Source organism: Oncorhynchus mykiss, chromosome 22 (assembly GCF_057628025.1).
Source record: "Oncorhynchus mykiss isolate SJ-2025 chromosome 22, ASM5762802v1, whole genome shotgun sequence".
NCBI lineage: Eukaryota > Metazoa > Chordata > Actinopteri > Salmoniformes > Salmonidae > Oncorhynchus > Oncorhynchus mykiss.
Window position 1 is genome coordinate 11,661,455 of NC_143043.1, and position 15,453 is coordinate 11,676,907.

At 45.2% G+C, this 15,453-nt stretch overlaps 1 protein-coding gene across 28 annotated transcripts in view; it reads right to left on the reverse strand.

Annotated features, from left to right (window-relative positions):
* LOC110501351 (peripheral plasma membrane protein CASK) overlaps positions 1 to 15,453 on the reverse strand; it is a 202,496-nt gene that overhangs the window by 96,660 nt on the left and 90,383 nt on the right. For all 28 annotated transcript variants that reach the window (XM_090215447.1, XM_090215444.1, XM_090215440.1 and 25 more), the window contains exon 3: positions 1,811 to 1,916. In XM_090215447.1, coding sequence (XP_090071573.1) covers positions 1,811 to 1,916 — 106 coding nt within the window. The remainder of the gene's footprint in view (positions 1 to 1,810; positions 1,917 to 15,453) is intronic.

Sequence of the window (15,453 nt, forward strand, 5' to 3'; positions counted from 1 at the left end):
GAGAGGCCGAGGGAGAGGGAGATACAGGGGGAAGGAGAGGGAGGGAGAGTGGCCGAGGGAGAGGGAGATACAGGGGGAAGGAGAGGGAGGGAGAGTGAGAGAGGCCGAGGGAGATGGAGATATAGGGGGAAGGAGAGGGAGGGAGAGCGAGAGAGGCCGAGGGAGAGGGAGATACAGGGGGAAGGAGAGGGAGGGAGAGCGAGAGAGGCCGAGGGAGATGGAGATACAGGAGGAAGGAGAGGGAGGGAGAGTGAGAGAGGTCGAGGGAGAGGGAGATACAGGGGGAAGGAGAGGGAGGGAGAGCGAGAGAGGCCGAGGGAGAGGGAGATACAGGAGGAAGGAGAGGGGGGAGAGCGAGAGAGGCCGAGGGAGAGGGAGATACAGGGGGAAGGAGAGCGAGGGAGAGCGAGAGAGGCCGAGGGAGAGGGAGATACAGGGGGAAGGAGAGGGAGGGAGAGTGAGAGAGGGGAAGAAGAGAGGTCAGTTTAGCATAAAGGTCAATGTAAATGTCCAGACTTCAGGAGGTGAAAAGGCTTATTACAGTTTGATGTGTGTGTTACTGTCTCTACTTTACTATCCAATACTCAATAGACACAACTGCTATGGGCTGGTTTGAAAGCTGTGTGTCTGTAGCATGAGTTTGTGGGTCTGCATATTTGTGTGTGATAAAGCTATGGAAGTTACCCAAAATGAAACTTGTTCATTTTTAATCGAATCCTTTGACGCACATGAGAGAGATGTGAAACAGGACATTTCATATTTCACGTAAAGGAATTTGCCATGGTGTGTGTTTGTGCACTCGTGTGTGTGTGTCTGTGGAGTCTTCAGGGACCTAAGGGGAGGCTCCTCTGGTGTGGAATCTTTGTCTTATCTCTGCTTCTTCATATTCCACATTGGCTGTGCTTTTTTTCTTCGTTCTCTCTTTCTTATTTTTCTGCATACACTGTCTCTTCTACATCCCGGCCTCTCTCACTAGGGCTGGGTGGTATCCAGATGTTCATGCAGTCATAAAGGTTCTGTACCATACCGGGGTATACGGTATTAGCGGAAGTGCCCACAAGGGGTTCTATTTAAAACAAACAGCACAAGACAATTTAGGCAACAGGGATCTTGATCCAGGAGGGGATTGAATATCTCTGCTGTAACCAAGAAGCTTAATCTTGACATCTAGCCGCTTAGCTAGCAAGTTAGCAAACCAAATGCAAAGCTGGAGCCCTAAGCTGGATATAATTTATTTTACACATCTTAGATTTCTTATAGTTATACTTAACTTCTAAGAAATGGTATAAACCTCCCAACCCACAATATATATATTTTTTTAACGGTATTGAAACCCAGTAATATGGCATTAACACTCACTCCCTTTCCCTCTCTCGCCATCTCTCCCTCTCTTACTTTCTCTATCACTTCCTCTACCACCTGTCCGCTCGGGCTCCGTCATCCTTCCAGCCCTCTACCATCTCTTTCTCCCTCTTCTTACTCCGTCCTTCTCTCGGCTTTCTCCACTCCTATTATCACCTTTCACTTCCAACACATTCTAGAACAACTTCCTACACTGATACACACACCCCTTTGCCCTGTACCCATATTTTGGCCTGATAACTAGCATAGCTATGCTGGCGTTAGCGAGCAGTAGGAATCCCATTACCAGCTGTCACATCAATAATACCATTCTAGCGTGACTGCGCTGCCACAAAATAAAATACTTTGATATCACAAAAAAATGCTTGCAGAATATATAAGTGAATGAGTGTGTGTGTGTGTGTGATCATGTGTAATAGATAAGTTACAGAGTGTGTGACAGACTTACAACTCGAAGACCATGTAGAGCATGCCATCTGAGCTGTATGTCTCCACCAGCTCTACGATGTGAGGGTGCTTCAGCATGTGGCAGATACTGGCCTCTCTCTTCAGATCTGTGGAGGTAAGTGAAGGAGAGAGAGAAAGGAGAGAGGTCAGGGGTTAGAATTCACGGTCTCTGGCTTTCGAGAGAAAAGCATCAGAAGAACTCATGTACGGTAAATGAGAGGAAAAAACTATGCTCTACGTTAGGCTAGATCAGTAGACACGCCTCCTCATCGCTAGAACCATTCAATCTGACAAATAAATGTGGTGAAGATCATCTGAGAGCTTGAGTTTTGACACAACTGTGGGAAGCATTGGAGTCAACATGGGCCAGCATCCCTGTGGAACGCATTAGACACCTTGTAGAGTCCATGCCCTGATGAATTGAGGCTGTTCTGAGGGCAAACTGGGGAGGGGTGTGCAACTCAATATTAGGAAGGTGTCCTTAATATTTTGGGGAGAAAATTTGATTGATTGAACAAATCAATATTCGGAGTCTTCAACGGGGATGCAAATGGGGTATAGCACTGTCATCCTAAACAAGATGAATTGAAGGTATAAACTCAGACAGGTATTATAAACCTGGTGGTTCGAGCCCTGAATGCTGATTGGCTGAAATCCGTGGCATGTCAGACAGTATACCACGGGTATGAAAAATATTTATATATTACACTGGTAACCTGTTTATAATAGCAATAAGGCAACTCGGGAGGTTGTGGTATATTGCCAATATTCCACGGCTAAAGGTTGTATCCAGGCACCCATCATTGTGTCGTGCATAAGAACAGCCCTTAGCTGTGGTATATTGGCCATATTTCACACCCTCTTGTGCCTTGCTGAAATAAGCCTGAGTGAGTGAGTGTGTGTGCCTGCTGTTAAGACTAGCCAACACTAGGGGAGCTATCAGGAGCTTACATGAAGCTTCATCCAAACAGGCAATGTGTGTTACTGTTACTCTCGCCACTCCTCCCTCTGTCCAATGTGAGGTCCTACCGTGCCATCTTCCTACCTCCTCCCCTCCCCTCCCCTCCCTCCCCTCCCTCTCTCCCTCCCTCCCTCCCTCCCTCCCTCCCTCCCTCCCTCCCTCTCTTTCTCCCCCCTCCCTCCCTCCCCTCCCTCTCTCCCTCCCTCCCTCCCTCCCTCCCTCCCTCCCTCCCTCCCTCCCTCTCTTTCTCCCCCCTCCCTCCCTCCCTCCCTCCCTCCCTCTCTTTCTCCCTCTCTTCCTCCCTCCCTCCCTCCCTCCCTTTCTCCCCCCTCCCTCCCTCCCTCCCTCCCTCCCTCCCTCCCTCCCTCCCTCCCTCCCTCCCTCCCTCCCTCCCTCCCTCCCTCCCTCCCTCCCTCCCTCCCTGTGTTTATATGTGTGACCCGGTTGGCAAACAGAAATACCTCCAGACTTTTATATTTACATTTGAGTCATTTAGCAGACGCTCTTATCCAGAGCGACTTACAGTAGTGAATGCATACATTTTCATACTTTTTTTCAGTACTGGTCCCCACTGTACTGCATTACACATTGTACAAAATATTAAGAACACCTTCCTAATATTGAGTTGCACACCCCCCCCCCCCCCCTTTTGCCCTCAGAACAGCCTCAATTCATCAGGGCATGGACTCTACAAGGTGTTGAAAGCATTCCACAGGGATGCTGGCCCATGTTGACTCCAATGCTTCCCACAGTTGTGTCAAGTTGTCTGGCTGTCCATTGGGTGGTGGACCATTCTTGATACACATGGGAAACTGTTGAGTGTGAAAAACCCAGCAGCGTTGCAGTTCTTGACACTCAAATGGGTGCCATACCCCGTTCAAAGGCACCTAAATATTTTCTCTTATATTCACTCTCTGAATGACATACATAATCCAAATCTTAATTGTCTCAAGGCTTAAAAATCCTTCTTTAACCTGTCTCCTCCCCTTCAACTACACTGACTAAAGTGGATTTAACAAGTGACATCAGTAAGGGATCACACTGTAGCTTTCACCTGGATTCCCATGGTCAGCCTATGTCACGGAAAGAGCAGGTGTCCGTAATGTTTTGTACACTCAGTGTATACTACAGAGTGAGAGAACCAATAGATCAACACAAACATGCTGCATGTTGTTTTGACTACAGCACCATCTCCATCAAGCACTGGAATGCTAGACTGTAGAACTTCTTGGTTCTACAGACACAATGGACCAGCGTTGCTCTGATCCATTTTCTTCTCTCCTCTTTCCTCCCTTTCCCTCTCCTGTTTTTGCCTCGCCCTGGGCTCCACGCTAACCTTTTTCTACAAGGAGCACGTGTGCGCCTACATTGGAAAATGTAGATGCAACACAAAGATATTTAGGAGCACAATGAAACATATTTGAGGTAATAAAGCTAAAATCCTTAAAATGTTTCTAGGTACTCACTCTGGTGTTCCTAAATAAAAATGACAGGTCACACAGCATAATATTTAGGCGCATATGTGGGTGAAAATGGTCGCACTGAAGAGCCCCGTCTCAGCTCCTCTCCTCATCCATCCATCCCCTACAGCAGGCACTTACCTTAACACCCACCCACCTCCAGGCAACAGCTATTCTGGGAGGGAATATTGGAGCTAGACGAGTGAGATATCATATGTAATCTTCTGCACACACACACACACACACACACACACACACACACGAGTACCTAACTTTTCAGCTTTATGCACACACTCCAAGAAAACACATTACTCCTCACTCTTAACAGCATTCACTTTTAATATCCTTCTCTGCACTATCACACACATAAAACCAAACTATGCAGACACACAAATACCGCAACACACAAATTCTCATTCATAGAGTACAGCCTGCAATACATTTTGATGCAGCCGGAGGACATTTAACATTCATCAGCAGTGCCAATGTCAGAGCTCCAGGAGAAAGAAAGAAAGAAAGAAGGCAAGAAAGAAAGAAAGGAAGGAAAGAAAGAAAGAAAGAAAAGGACGCAATGTGAAAGGAGATATCGGAGAGTGTGGGTGGCATTCCGTACACTGGAGAAATAATAACGGAGATCCTTCGCTACTTGTCAACTATTCGCCCCATATCAAAATTGTCTGTCTGTCCTTAGTTAGTAGGCAGCTGAAGGCCTACCTCCAAGAAAACAACCTCTTAAATGGAATGCAATCAGGTTTTAGGTCTGGCCACAGCACTGTTTCAGCAACATTGAAGGTTTTAAATTACATCCACTGTGCTCTTGATTTAGAAGTTACATTGTGTTGTCTGTCTTTATTGATTTGTCGAAGGCTTTTGACACCGTGGACCATGCTGTGTTAGTGCAAAGGTTAAAATGTTGTGGAATTACTGGTCATGCTCTAGATTGGTTTATAAACTACCTATCAATAGACTACTAATAAACTACCTATGAGTCCATAGAGGTGTGCTCAGGTGTTCCGCAAGGTTCTATTTTGGGCCCACTGTTGTTCCATTTTGTATATCAACAACATTGGGGATCTTATTGAAACAGCGGATGTTCCTTTTTATGCAGATGACACTGTTCTTTATTCAAGTTTATCTTTAGCTTTTGAAAATGCCCAAAGAGCATGTAACATCATACAACAGAATCTGTATGATTTAAAGCTGATTCTAAATTCGGGTAAAACAAAATGCATGGTATTTTCAAATGCCAGGCATGTTACAAATCATGTCCTTGCTACATTGGCTGGACATACTATAGAGCAAGTTAAAGTGTACAAATATTTGGGTGTGTGGGTTGATGATAAGCTGAGCTTTACTGTGCATGTAGAGAACTTGATTAGGAAGCTCAAGCTGAAAACAGGATTTTATTACCGGCATAAGGTTTGTTTTTCTTTTGAGGCCAGGAAGGAGCTGGTACGATGTACATTACTGTCGGTTTTAGATTTTAGTGATGCTATATATATGCAGGCCTCAGCCACCACCCTGAGAGCACTTGATTCAGTATATCATGCAGCCCTCAGGATCATTACAAATCAGAAACGTCTAACACATCATTGTGATCTCTACCTGGCTGTTGGCTGGTCATCATTGACCTTGCGTAGGCTTAAACACTGGTATACACTGATTTATAAGACCATATTGGGTAAAATGCCATTTTATCTCTGTTCTTTTTTAGTCAGGTCAGTAAATAAATATCAATTACGGTCCCATTCTGATTAGCTTCTAACAGTACCAAAAATTAGAACAGGTCATGGTAGAAATAGTTTTAGTTACTTAGCACCGTGGTCCTGGAATTCCCTCCTGAACATTTTTAAATGTGATGATCTAGTTTCGGTGGTGGAGTTTAAACACTTGATCGATGTATATATCATAGAAGAATGTCATTGTTTTTAGGACAGCTGTTTTTAGTCAAGACGTTTGTGTTTTTAATGTACAAATGTTTCTGTTGTACTGTATGTGTGTTTATAGTTTTGTTTAAATGTAAGTTGTTTTGTCTGAAACGTTGTTCCCCCTGCTGCTATTGGACCAGGTCTCTCTTGGAAAAGAGATGTTATCTCAATGAGAAAAAACCTGTATAAATAAAGTTAAAATGAAAAAAATAAGCCAATATTACAGCCAATCACAACACTGGCGGGTTATTCATACTGTGAAACACTTTCCTTCCACTATTACTGCAGATATACTGTATTATGTTCTGAAATTACAATGCAAAAATATGTGTAGCACCTTTATGGGCAGGCAGGAGGCAAAGGATAAGGTATATAAAATAGTGATTTTGTTCATATAAATTATGGCAGTGCAATGGCACTAAAGGTTCATGTTGGCAAGTAGTCAAAAATGACAATGAACAAAAATGAATTTCTTCCCAGAAATCAAAAGCAAAACAATCCAAAACTGGTAAAAGACTACAGGTACTGAGAAAACCAAATAAGACCAACGCAGACACTCTCCACTTCCAAGCTTACAGAACTCTGGCAAAGCCAGGTAGAAATACCTTGGGCCATGTTCTAGGCTAAACCATAGCCACAATAAGTAGGGGTGCACACTGCACATAAACTGGTTAAACATGTATTTACACAACACAGAGGCTATAGAAACGTCTAATAACAGACCCCCATAACATCACATTATCCATAGGCCTTCAAATCAAACCGGTCCACATCTTCAATAGCAGTGATCTCCGTGATCTCAATGAACAGATAAACAAAATGACAGAACTGGCAGGAAAAAGGGGTGCACACCTCTTGAGCAAACCCATATCTACACGGAAATGTCAGTGGGCGTGAGAAGCGGCCACAAACAAGAACAAACAGACAGTAAGCACTCAAACAAAATCCCCAAACTGAAGGAAAATAACTTCACTTGACTAGCAAATGTAGGCTAATGACAAGAAGGGAATTTAATAGCAACAGGACTCGTGATTACATCATGCTATATAATCAGAGAAAGAACTTGGAATAACAACACTAAATGGCTACACTGTGAGAATCAGAGAGACACGTGGCTCTTGTAGGTCTACTGGTGGGTTTAGTAAAACGCTTATTAGCGCTAGCCTAGTGGGGAGTGTTTGTCCTAAGATAATTCACTGTTTGTCCGAAGATAATTATTAAGATAATAGCAAAACCGCAACAGTGCTTAAAGGAAAATACAGCTCAAAAAATATCCTTTGGTATTTGTTTCACTAGTCCACTGTTGATACAGTCGCAAAATGTTTTGCATGTCAGCAATCAAGATTTCCAGATATAGAACCTACAAAATAGAGAAACAGTATGATGCGTGGACCAATGAAACAAATACCAAAAGATACAATGTTTCAGCTCCCAGTAGAAGCTCTCAGGCCTCGGTCTGTGTGTGTGTGTGTGTCCGTGTGTGTGTCCGTGTGTGTGTGTTGGAAGTGACTGAATGGAAATGATTCTCAGATCACTGGATCAGTATTACAGCTGACCTCAGAATAGAGGCAATAAATGAGGAGGGAGGGAGCGTGAGAGAGAAAGAGAGAGATTGCATAAGTGTGGTTGAATGTAAGAGATTAAATGAATGAAAATTGGGAGGTAGAGAGGGAGGGAGGGAGATGGATATAGATCACACACAACAAGGCCATGTACTTTCTTCAAAGCCAGATCAAAACCCATAGGAGGAAAGCACAAACCTCCATATGGCTTTGACACGCATGCACACTGCAGGGGGCATGTCAAACAGTGCCATGTTCAATGACTCACCACAGATAAAGCAGTTAGGAGGGGAGGGGAGGAGGAGGGGCAGAGAGGGGGAGAGAGAGATCTCAATAGAGGTCCCAGTTTCTCCAGCTGGGAGTTAAAGCCTGTTCTGGAGGAGGCCCTGATCTGTGTGTGTGTGTGTGTGTGTGTGTGTGTGCACGGGCGCTGTGTGATGTTTCTGCTGCAGGTAGTCAATACCTGCTCCAAAGGGGCAGCAGAGAGAGGCTTTGGTACATGTAGTAGAGCTCTAGGTGCCAGGTGCCCCATTACTATAGCTACCACCTGGAGAGGAGGAGGAGGGATGGTGAGATGGAGGGAAGGAGGGTGAGCGGGAGGGAGGAATGGTGAGAGGGAGGGAGGGATAGGGAGAGGGATGGGGAGGGAGGGATGGGGAGAGGGATGGGGAGGGAGGGATGGGGAGAGGGATGGGGAGGGAGGGAGGGATGGGGAGAAGGATGGGGAGGTAGGGAGACTGAAAGTGATGAATCTCTGGTTCTCAGGGCTGCTTTTCTCTCTTATCTATTCTGCAGTCTGACCTATTCATCACACACCACTGGGACAGGGGGCCTCAGCAAGTGTGTGTTTGTAGATGGAGAGAATGTGCAAGCATGTGTGTGTGTGAAAGCTTTAGTGTGTGTGTGACCCCTGCTGGCCAATCGATCGCCGGCCCACGCCATTTCTGGGTCCTTCAGGCTCGTCCCTAGTTGTTGTACAGCAGTGTGTGTGACTACTCCCCTGTATTAAAGCTGCTTGTTCAAGAGTAACTGTTCTATTTTCTATCACCCAACAAATGTGAAATATAAAAGACAAATCAACAAAGGAAACAGTGTTACTGCCATCTAGAGTGTGTGTGTGTGTGTGTGTGTGTGTGTGTGTGTGTGTGTGTGTGTGTGTGTGTGTGTGTGTACGGTCGATAGATTTCTCAGACCTCCAGCCAAGGCTTGTGATTGGATACAAACAGGTGGTAGGGTGATGGAGAGGAATGGGAGGCCTAGTGAACGTTTCATTTGTGTTTTTCTCGGTCGTTTCCATCCCTCTGTTTCCATCACTCGCTTTATGAGAAGGGAGGGATGACAGAAATCCCTGGCTCTGGTAGAAAAATATATATTTCTCCTCCGCGGAGCGGGGTACATGATCCCTCGTTCAGAAGGGGTTTGTAGGGGATTGTCTGTGGAGTGTGGTAGGAAGAGAAGCTAAGCTCAAATACTCATGCAGACTTAGAAAAGGACTTAACCTGACAGTGAGTTTTCATTGCAAGCACGCACGCACACACACACACACTCACTACTACAGAAATAATAAATAATACTAGTAATAATAATTGGAATTGTTATGCCAAACCGACTAGCACGGAGGGGAGCAGTGTTGTCTGGAGAAACCACAGATGTGTCCTGCATCAGGAGAACAGGCCGGATCAGCTACCTAACAACACAGTGACATATCATACTTCACTGTCGTGAAATCTACCATTCAACACCCATCTGTGACTATACCAAGCCACACACGTGCACACATATCTCTTCGTCAAATCTCCTGCTAGTCCATATACACTCCAGTGGGAAGAAATGAGAATGGAGATGGAAACGTGAGAGTGGAGTGACAAACTGGACAACTGTATGACACTCAAGACAACAGACAAAAGACAAGAGGACCGTCCCAGTTTTTCTCCGGAGATATTGGACAGTGCAATTGTTTTACTGTTGTCAGTATTCACGTATGAAAGCTTGAGTCTGACACACGCAGACCACACACACTTAGAGATGGCAGTTCTGATCAACTTGATTCATTACTGAAGGGACTTGAGGGCCCAGCAATATAAATCAAAAACCTTGTTTCACTTTTCTCATTGTAATTGTTCAGCAAAAAAATATATATTTCCAGCAATGTAAAAACATAGCCGCTAGTACCAGGATAGCCTACATGAATGTGGAATGTGCTTTGAGATCAGAATCACGCATTAAAAGTCAATATTTTTCAAGAGGTTCCTAATGACAGAGCAGAGGATGTGCTCAGCGGACAGGAAAGAACAGTCTCATTAGACAGCCTTCATAGAGCACAGAAAGACCGATCTCACAGAACCTCCCTCTTTGTTTCCTTTTCTCTCTCGCCCTCCAAATTCAAACCATTATTTCGGCGTTAGAGCTGTAATGGTCACTAAGTATAACGTGCCAGTGGTTGAGGTAATGGTAAGGCAGAGCACAGTGGTAATGTAATATAATGTATGAGTCTCCATTGCAGATGAGATGCCATCAGTTACCTATGTGTGTGTTAGGTAATTATGCAAAGAATAGGCACATACTCTGCTGCCAATTTACCCTCAATTGGCTGTGTGTGTGTGTGTGTGTGTGTGCGTGTGTGTGTGTGCGTGTGTGTGTGTGTGTGTGTGTGTGTGTGTGTGTGTGTGCGCGCGCGTGTGTGCGTGTGTGTGTTTGCCTGAGACAAGAAAAGGAAGATATATCATAATGGGTGGTTGAAGTAACTACAGTCCATATGTGGTCCTCTAAAATAAAGTGGCAGACTTCACCGAGATTGAACCCTGCAATCTTCCCCTCTTAAAAACAAATAGAACCTCCCGGGTGGCGCAGTGGTCTAGGGCACTGCATGTGCCACCAGAAACTCTGGGTTTGCGCCCAGGCACTGTCGCAGCTGGCTGCAACCAGGAGATCCGTGGGGCGACGCACAATTGGCCTAGCGTCGTCCGGGTTAGGGAGGGTTTGGCCGGTAGTGCAGTGTTTCTGACACATTGGTCGGGTTGGATGCGTTCTGTCTTAAGAAGCAGTGCGGCTTGGTTGGGTTGTGTACTGGAGGATGCATGACTTTCAACCTTCGTCTCTCCCGAGCCCGTACGGGAGTTGTAGCGACGAGACAAGATAGTAACTACTAATAACTGGATACCATGAAAAGGGGGTAAAAAAATAGAACACCTCTATTTCTCTCTCTTTCAGTGGATGAATGCAGTTTTATGAGCTGCTGACCAATTCTGATGTTGTGTTTTTCTTTCCACTGGTCTGAACTTTTTTTGTACATAGTGGGGCAAAAAAGTATTTAGTCAGCCACCATTTGTGAAAGTTCTCCCACTTAAAAAGATAAGAGAGGCCTGTAATTTTCATCATAGGTACACTTCAACTATGACAGACAAAATGAGAAAAACAAATCCAGAAAATCACATTGTAGGATTTTTTTAATTAATGTATTTGCAAATTATGGTGGAAAATAAGTATTTGGTCAATAACAAAAGTTAATTTCAATACTTTGTTATATACCCTTTGTTGGCAATGACAGAGGTCAAACGTTTTCTGTAAGTCTTCACAAGGTTTTCACACACTGTTGCTGGTATTTTGGCCCAGATCTCCTCTAGAGCAGTGATGTTTTAGGGCTGTTGCTCGGCAACACGGACTTTCAACTCACTCCAAAGATTTTCTATGGGGTTGAGATCTGGAGACTGGCTGGGCCACTCCAGGACCTTGAAATGCTTCTTACGAAGCCACTCCTTCGTTGCCCAGGCGGTGTGTTTGGGATCATTGTCATGCTGAAAGACCCAGCCACGTTTCATCTTCAATGCCCTTGCTGAGGGAGGTTTTCACTCAAAGGAGGAGGTTTTCACTCAAAATCTCACAATACATGGCCCCATTCATTCGTTCCTTTACACTGATCAGTTGTCTTGGTCCCTTTGCAGAAAAACAGCCCCAAAGCATGATGTTTCCACCCCCATGCTTCACAGTAGGTATGGTGTTCTTTGGATGCAACTCAGCATTCTTTGTCCTCCAAACACGACGAGTTGAGTTTTTACCAAAAAGTTATATTTTGGTTTCATCTGACCATATGACATTCTCCCAATCTTCTTCTGGATCATCCAAAATGCTCTCTAGCAAACTTCAGACAGGCCTGGACATGTACTGGCTTAAGCAGGGGGACACGTCTGGCACTGCAGGATTTGAGTCCCTGTAGTGTGTTACTGATGGTAGGCTTTGTTACTTTGGTCCCAGCTCTCTGCAGGTCTTTCACTAGGTCCCCCCGTGTGGTTCTGGGATTTTTGCTCACCGTTCTTGTGATAATTTTGACCCCACAGGGTGAGATCTTGCGTGGAGCCCCAGATCGAGGGAGATTATCAGTGGTCTTGTATGTCTTCCATTTCCCTGGTGCAGGTCTACAATTTTGTTTCTGGTGTCCTTTGACAGCTCTTTGGTCTTGGCCATAGTGGAGTTTGGAGTGTGACTGTTTGAGGTTGTGGACAGGTGTCTTTTATACTGATAACAAGTTCAAACAGGTGCCATTAATACAGGTAACGAGTGGTGGACAGAGGAACCTCTTAAAGAAGAAGTTACAGGTGAGAGCCAGAAATCTTGCTTGTGTGTAGGTGACCAAATACTTATTTTCCACCATAATTTGCCAATAAATTCATAAAAAATCCTACAATGTGATTTTCTGGATTTTTTTTCTCATTTTGTCTGTCATAGTTGAAGTGTACCTATGATGAAAATTACAGGCCTCTCTCATCTTTTTAAGTGGGAGAACTTGCACAATTGGTGGCTGACTAAATACTTTTTTGCCCCACTGTAATGTGTCCGCCATCGTTTCCTATGACCGAAAATATCTTCTGGACATCAGAACAGTGGTCACTAACCAGGATGTGGATGAGGATTTCTACTTCAATGAGTCGGCGGCGCAGGACACCCCGGACTAGACTAGGACTATCCCTGACACTCAGGAACAGGAAGTGATGGTGTAAGAGAGGCCGACGTGCGGGCACCCTGGCGAAACTACGTCGGCGAGTAAATAAATCGCCAATGTGCAATCACTGGAGAACTGGACGAGCTCCCTTCGAGTTAGATAAGCTGTAGACCAGTGGTTCTCAACTGGTTTTGCCTGGGGCCCCAAATTTGACAAGGACAATTTATTCACAAACCAATATTATGGACTGTTAATGATTGCATTTTGTAATGTTGTATTGCAGCTGCCTTCTTGGGCAGGCTTCACTTGCAAAGACTGTCTCACTGGGCTACTATTATGGTATTAAAGAAAATCATTACACAGACATATTAGCTGAGAAAACATTTATAACCAATTCAAGAGAATAAGCCATTTAATTAGGCGACCAGTTCAGGGGTGGGGTGTAATAAATGATCAGACTCAGAACATGACATTAAAACCAGTCCAATAATGTTAGTGAACAGTAACACACACCAGTCCAATAATGTTAGTGAACAGTAACACACACCAGTCCAATAATGTTAATGAACAGTAACACACACCAGTCCAATAATGTTAGTGAACAGTAACACACACCAGTCCAATAATGTTAATGAATAGTAACACATAAGTGTTTAAAATAGAAAAAAAACTATCTTAGTATTTTTTTTATCATCAATTACCATGTGAATAGTTTCACAACCTTGAAGTTTTTTTAAAAGGTGTAAGTTAACCAGTTCAATAAAATGTCATATGAATGTCATAATTAATTAACAATAACAATTGACATAGTGAACAAGAACTCATGAACCTGTTTATTTATTGTGTGCGGGGCCTATCAGTGGGAAAGCTGGGGGTGTTTCTTCAGTTTGATACGTTTATTGAAGTCCGGGGTTAACAGGGACACTCGGAGGTCATTCTGGCTGTCCAGTTTGTTTCTTCTTTTAGTTTTCAGCACGGCCATAGCAGAGAAGCCACTTTCACACAGATATGTAGTGCTGAACGATAGCATGGTTCTGATTGCACGACAGGCAAGAGCAGGATACTCTCCCACTACGCTGCTCCAGAACTGTGGCAGTGTCATTTCCAGGGCACATGCTCAGTCCGTGATCAAAATGACAGTTCCAACAGCTGTCATCTTAATTGCTTGGCAACATGACGCATCCCATCTCCATTCAAAATGGGGTCGCGTATCCAGTCATCTTGTCTCCTGTTCTCCTCCGGGGAGTAGTCGCAAAACTTTCCCTGCAGCTTGACAAGATACTGTTTAATGTTGTTTTTCAGTGTGTCGCCGTGCAACTTGTTGATCAGATTCTGAATCTCAAAATCAGCATTGGGAAACATGTCAATCCTCCCGTTAGGAACATGCTTTGACAAAACGGTAAGCTTCATCTTTAAGGCATCCACTTTATCCATCTGTTCAAATTGATTGTGCCCCCTCCCTTGCATTGACACATTGAGAGAACTCAGATGATCAAAAATATCCACCAGGTAGACAACCTGCACCAGCCATTCCTCACAATTGAAATGTTTGGCCAGAGGTGACTTGTTTTCCGAAAGATACGCAGCAATCTCCACGTGAAGCTCATAAAAGCGACCCAACACTTTACCCCAGAGCCAGCGGACCTCTGCATGATAAAGCACCTGCTGGTGCTCGCTCCCCATATACCTGCAGAAGGCCTGTAAACACCTGCTGGTGCTCGCTCCCCATATACCTGCAGAAGGCCTGGAAACACCTGCTGGTGCTCGCTCCCCATATACCTGCAGAAGGCCTGGAAACACCTGCTGGTGCTCGCTCCCCATATACCTGCAGAAGGCCTGGAAACACCTGCTGGTGCTCGCTCCCCATATACCTGCAGAAGGCCTGGTAACACCTGCTGGTGCTCGCTCCCCATATACCTGCAGAAGGCCTGGAAACACCTGCTGGTGCTCGCTCCCCATATACCTGCAGAAGGCCTGTAAACACCTGCTGGTGCTCGCTCCCCATATACCTGCAGAAGGCCTGGAAACACCTGCTGGTGCTCGCTCCCCATATACCTGCAGAAGGCCTGGAAACACCTGCTGGTGCTCGCTCCCCATATACCTGCAGAAGGCCTGGAAACACCTGCTGGTGCTCGCTCCCCATATACCTGCAGAAGGCCTGGAAACACCTGCTGGTGCTCGCTCCCCATATACCTGCAGAAGGCCTGGTAACACCTGCTGGTGCTCGCTCCCCATATACCTGCAGAAGGCCTGGAAACACCTGCTGGTGCTCGCTCCCCATATACCTGCAGAAGGCCTGGAAACACCTGCTGGTGCTCGCTCCCCATATACCTGCAGAAGGCCTGGTAACACCTGCTTTTCGTGGAACTGTTTTTGATATAGTTGACACACTTGATCACATCCTGGAGAGTGGCGTGGAGGTCAGGCACCATGTATTTCGCTGCCAATGCCTCCCTGTGTAGGAAGCAGTGGTTCCACTGGTGCTCTCTCCATGATTCGCTTTACTACTCTGGAGTGCTTTCCCGTCATGGCAGATGCCCCATCAGTGGTCACACCAACTCAGCCATCCCAGGCCAGTCCCCCGGAGCCCAGGTACAGTAGATGTCCATTGTGTTAAAGACAGCCTCTGCACAACTGAGCAAGAGGACAAGTACATTAGAGTGTCTAGTTTGAGAAACAGACGCCTCACAAGTCTTCAACTGGCAGCTTCATTAAATAGTACCTGCAAAACACCAGTCTCAATGTCAACAGTGAAGAGGCAACTCCGAAATGCTGGCCTTCTAGGCAGAGTACCTCT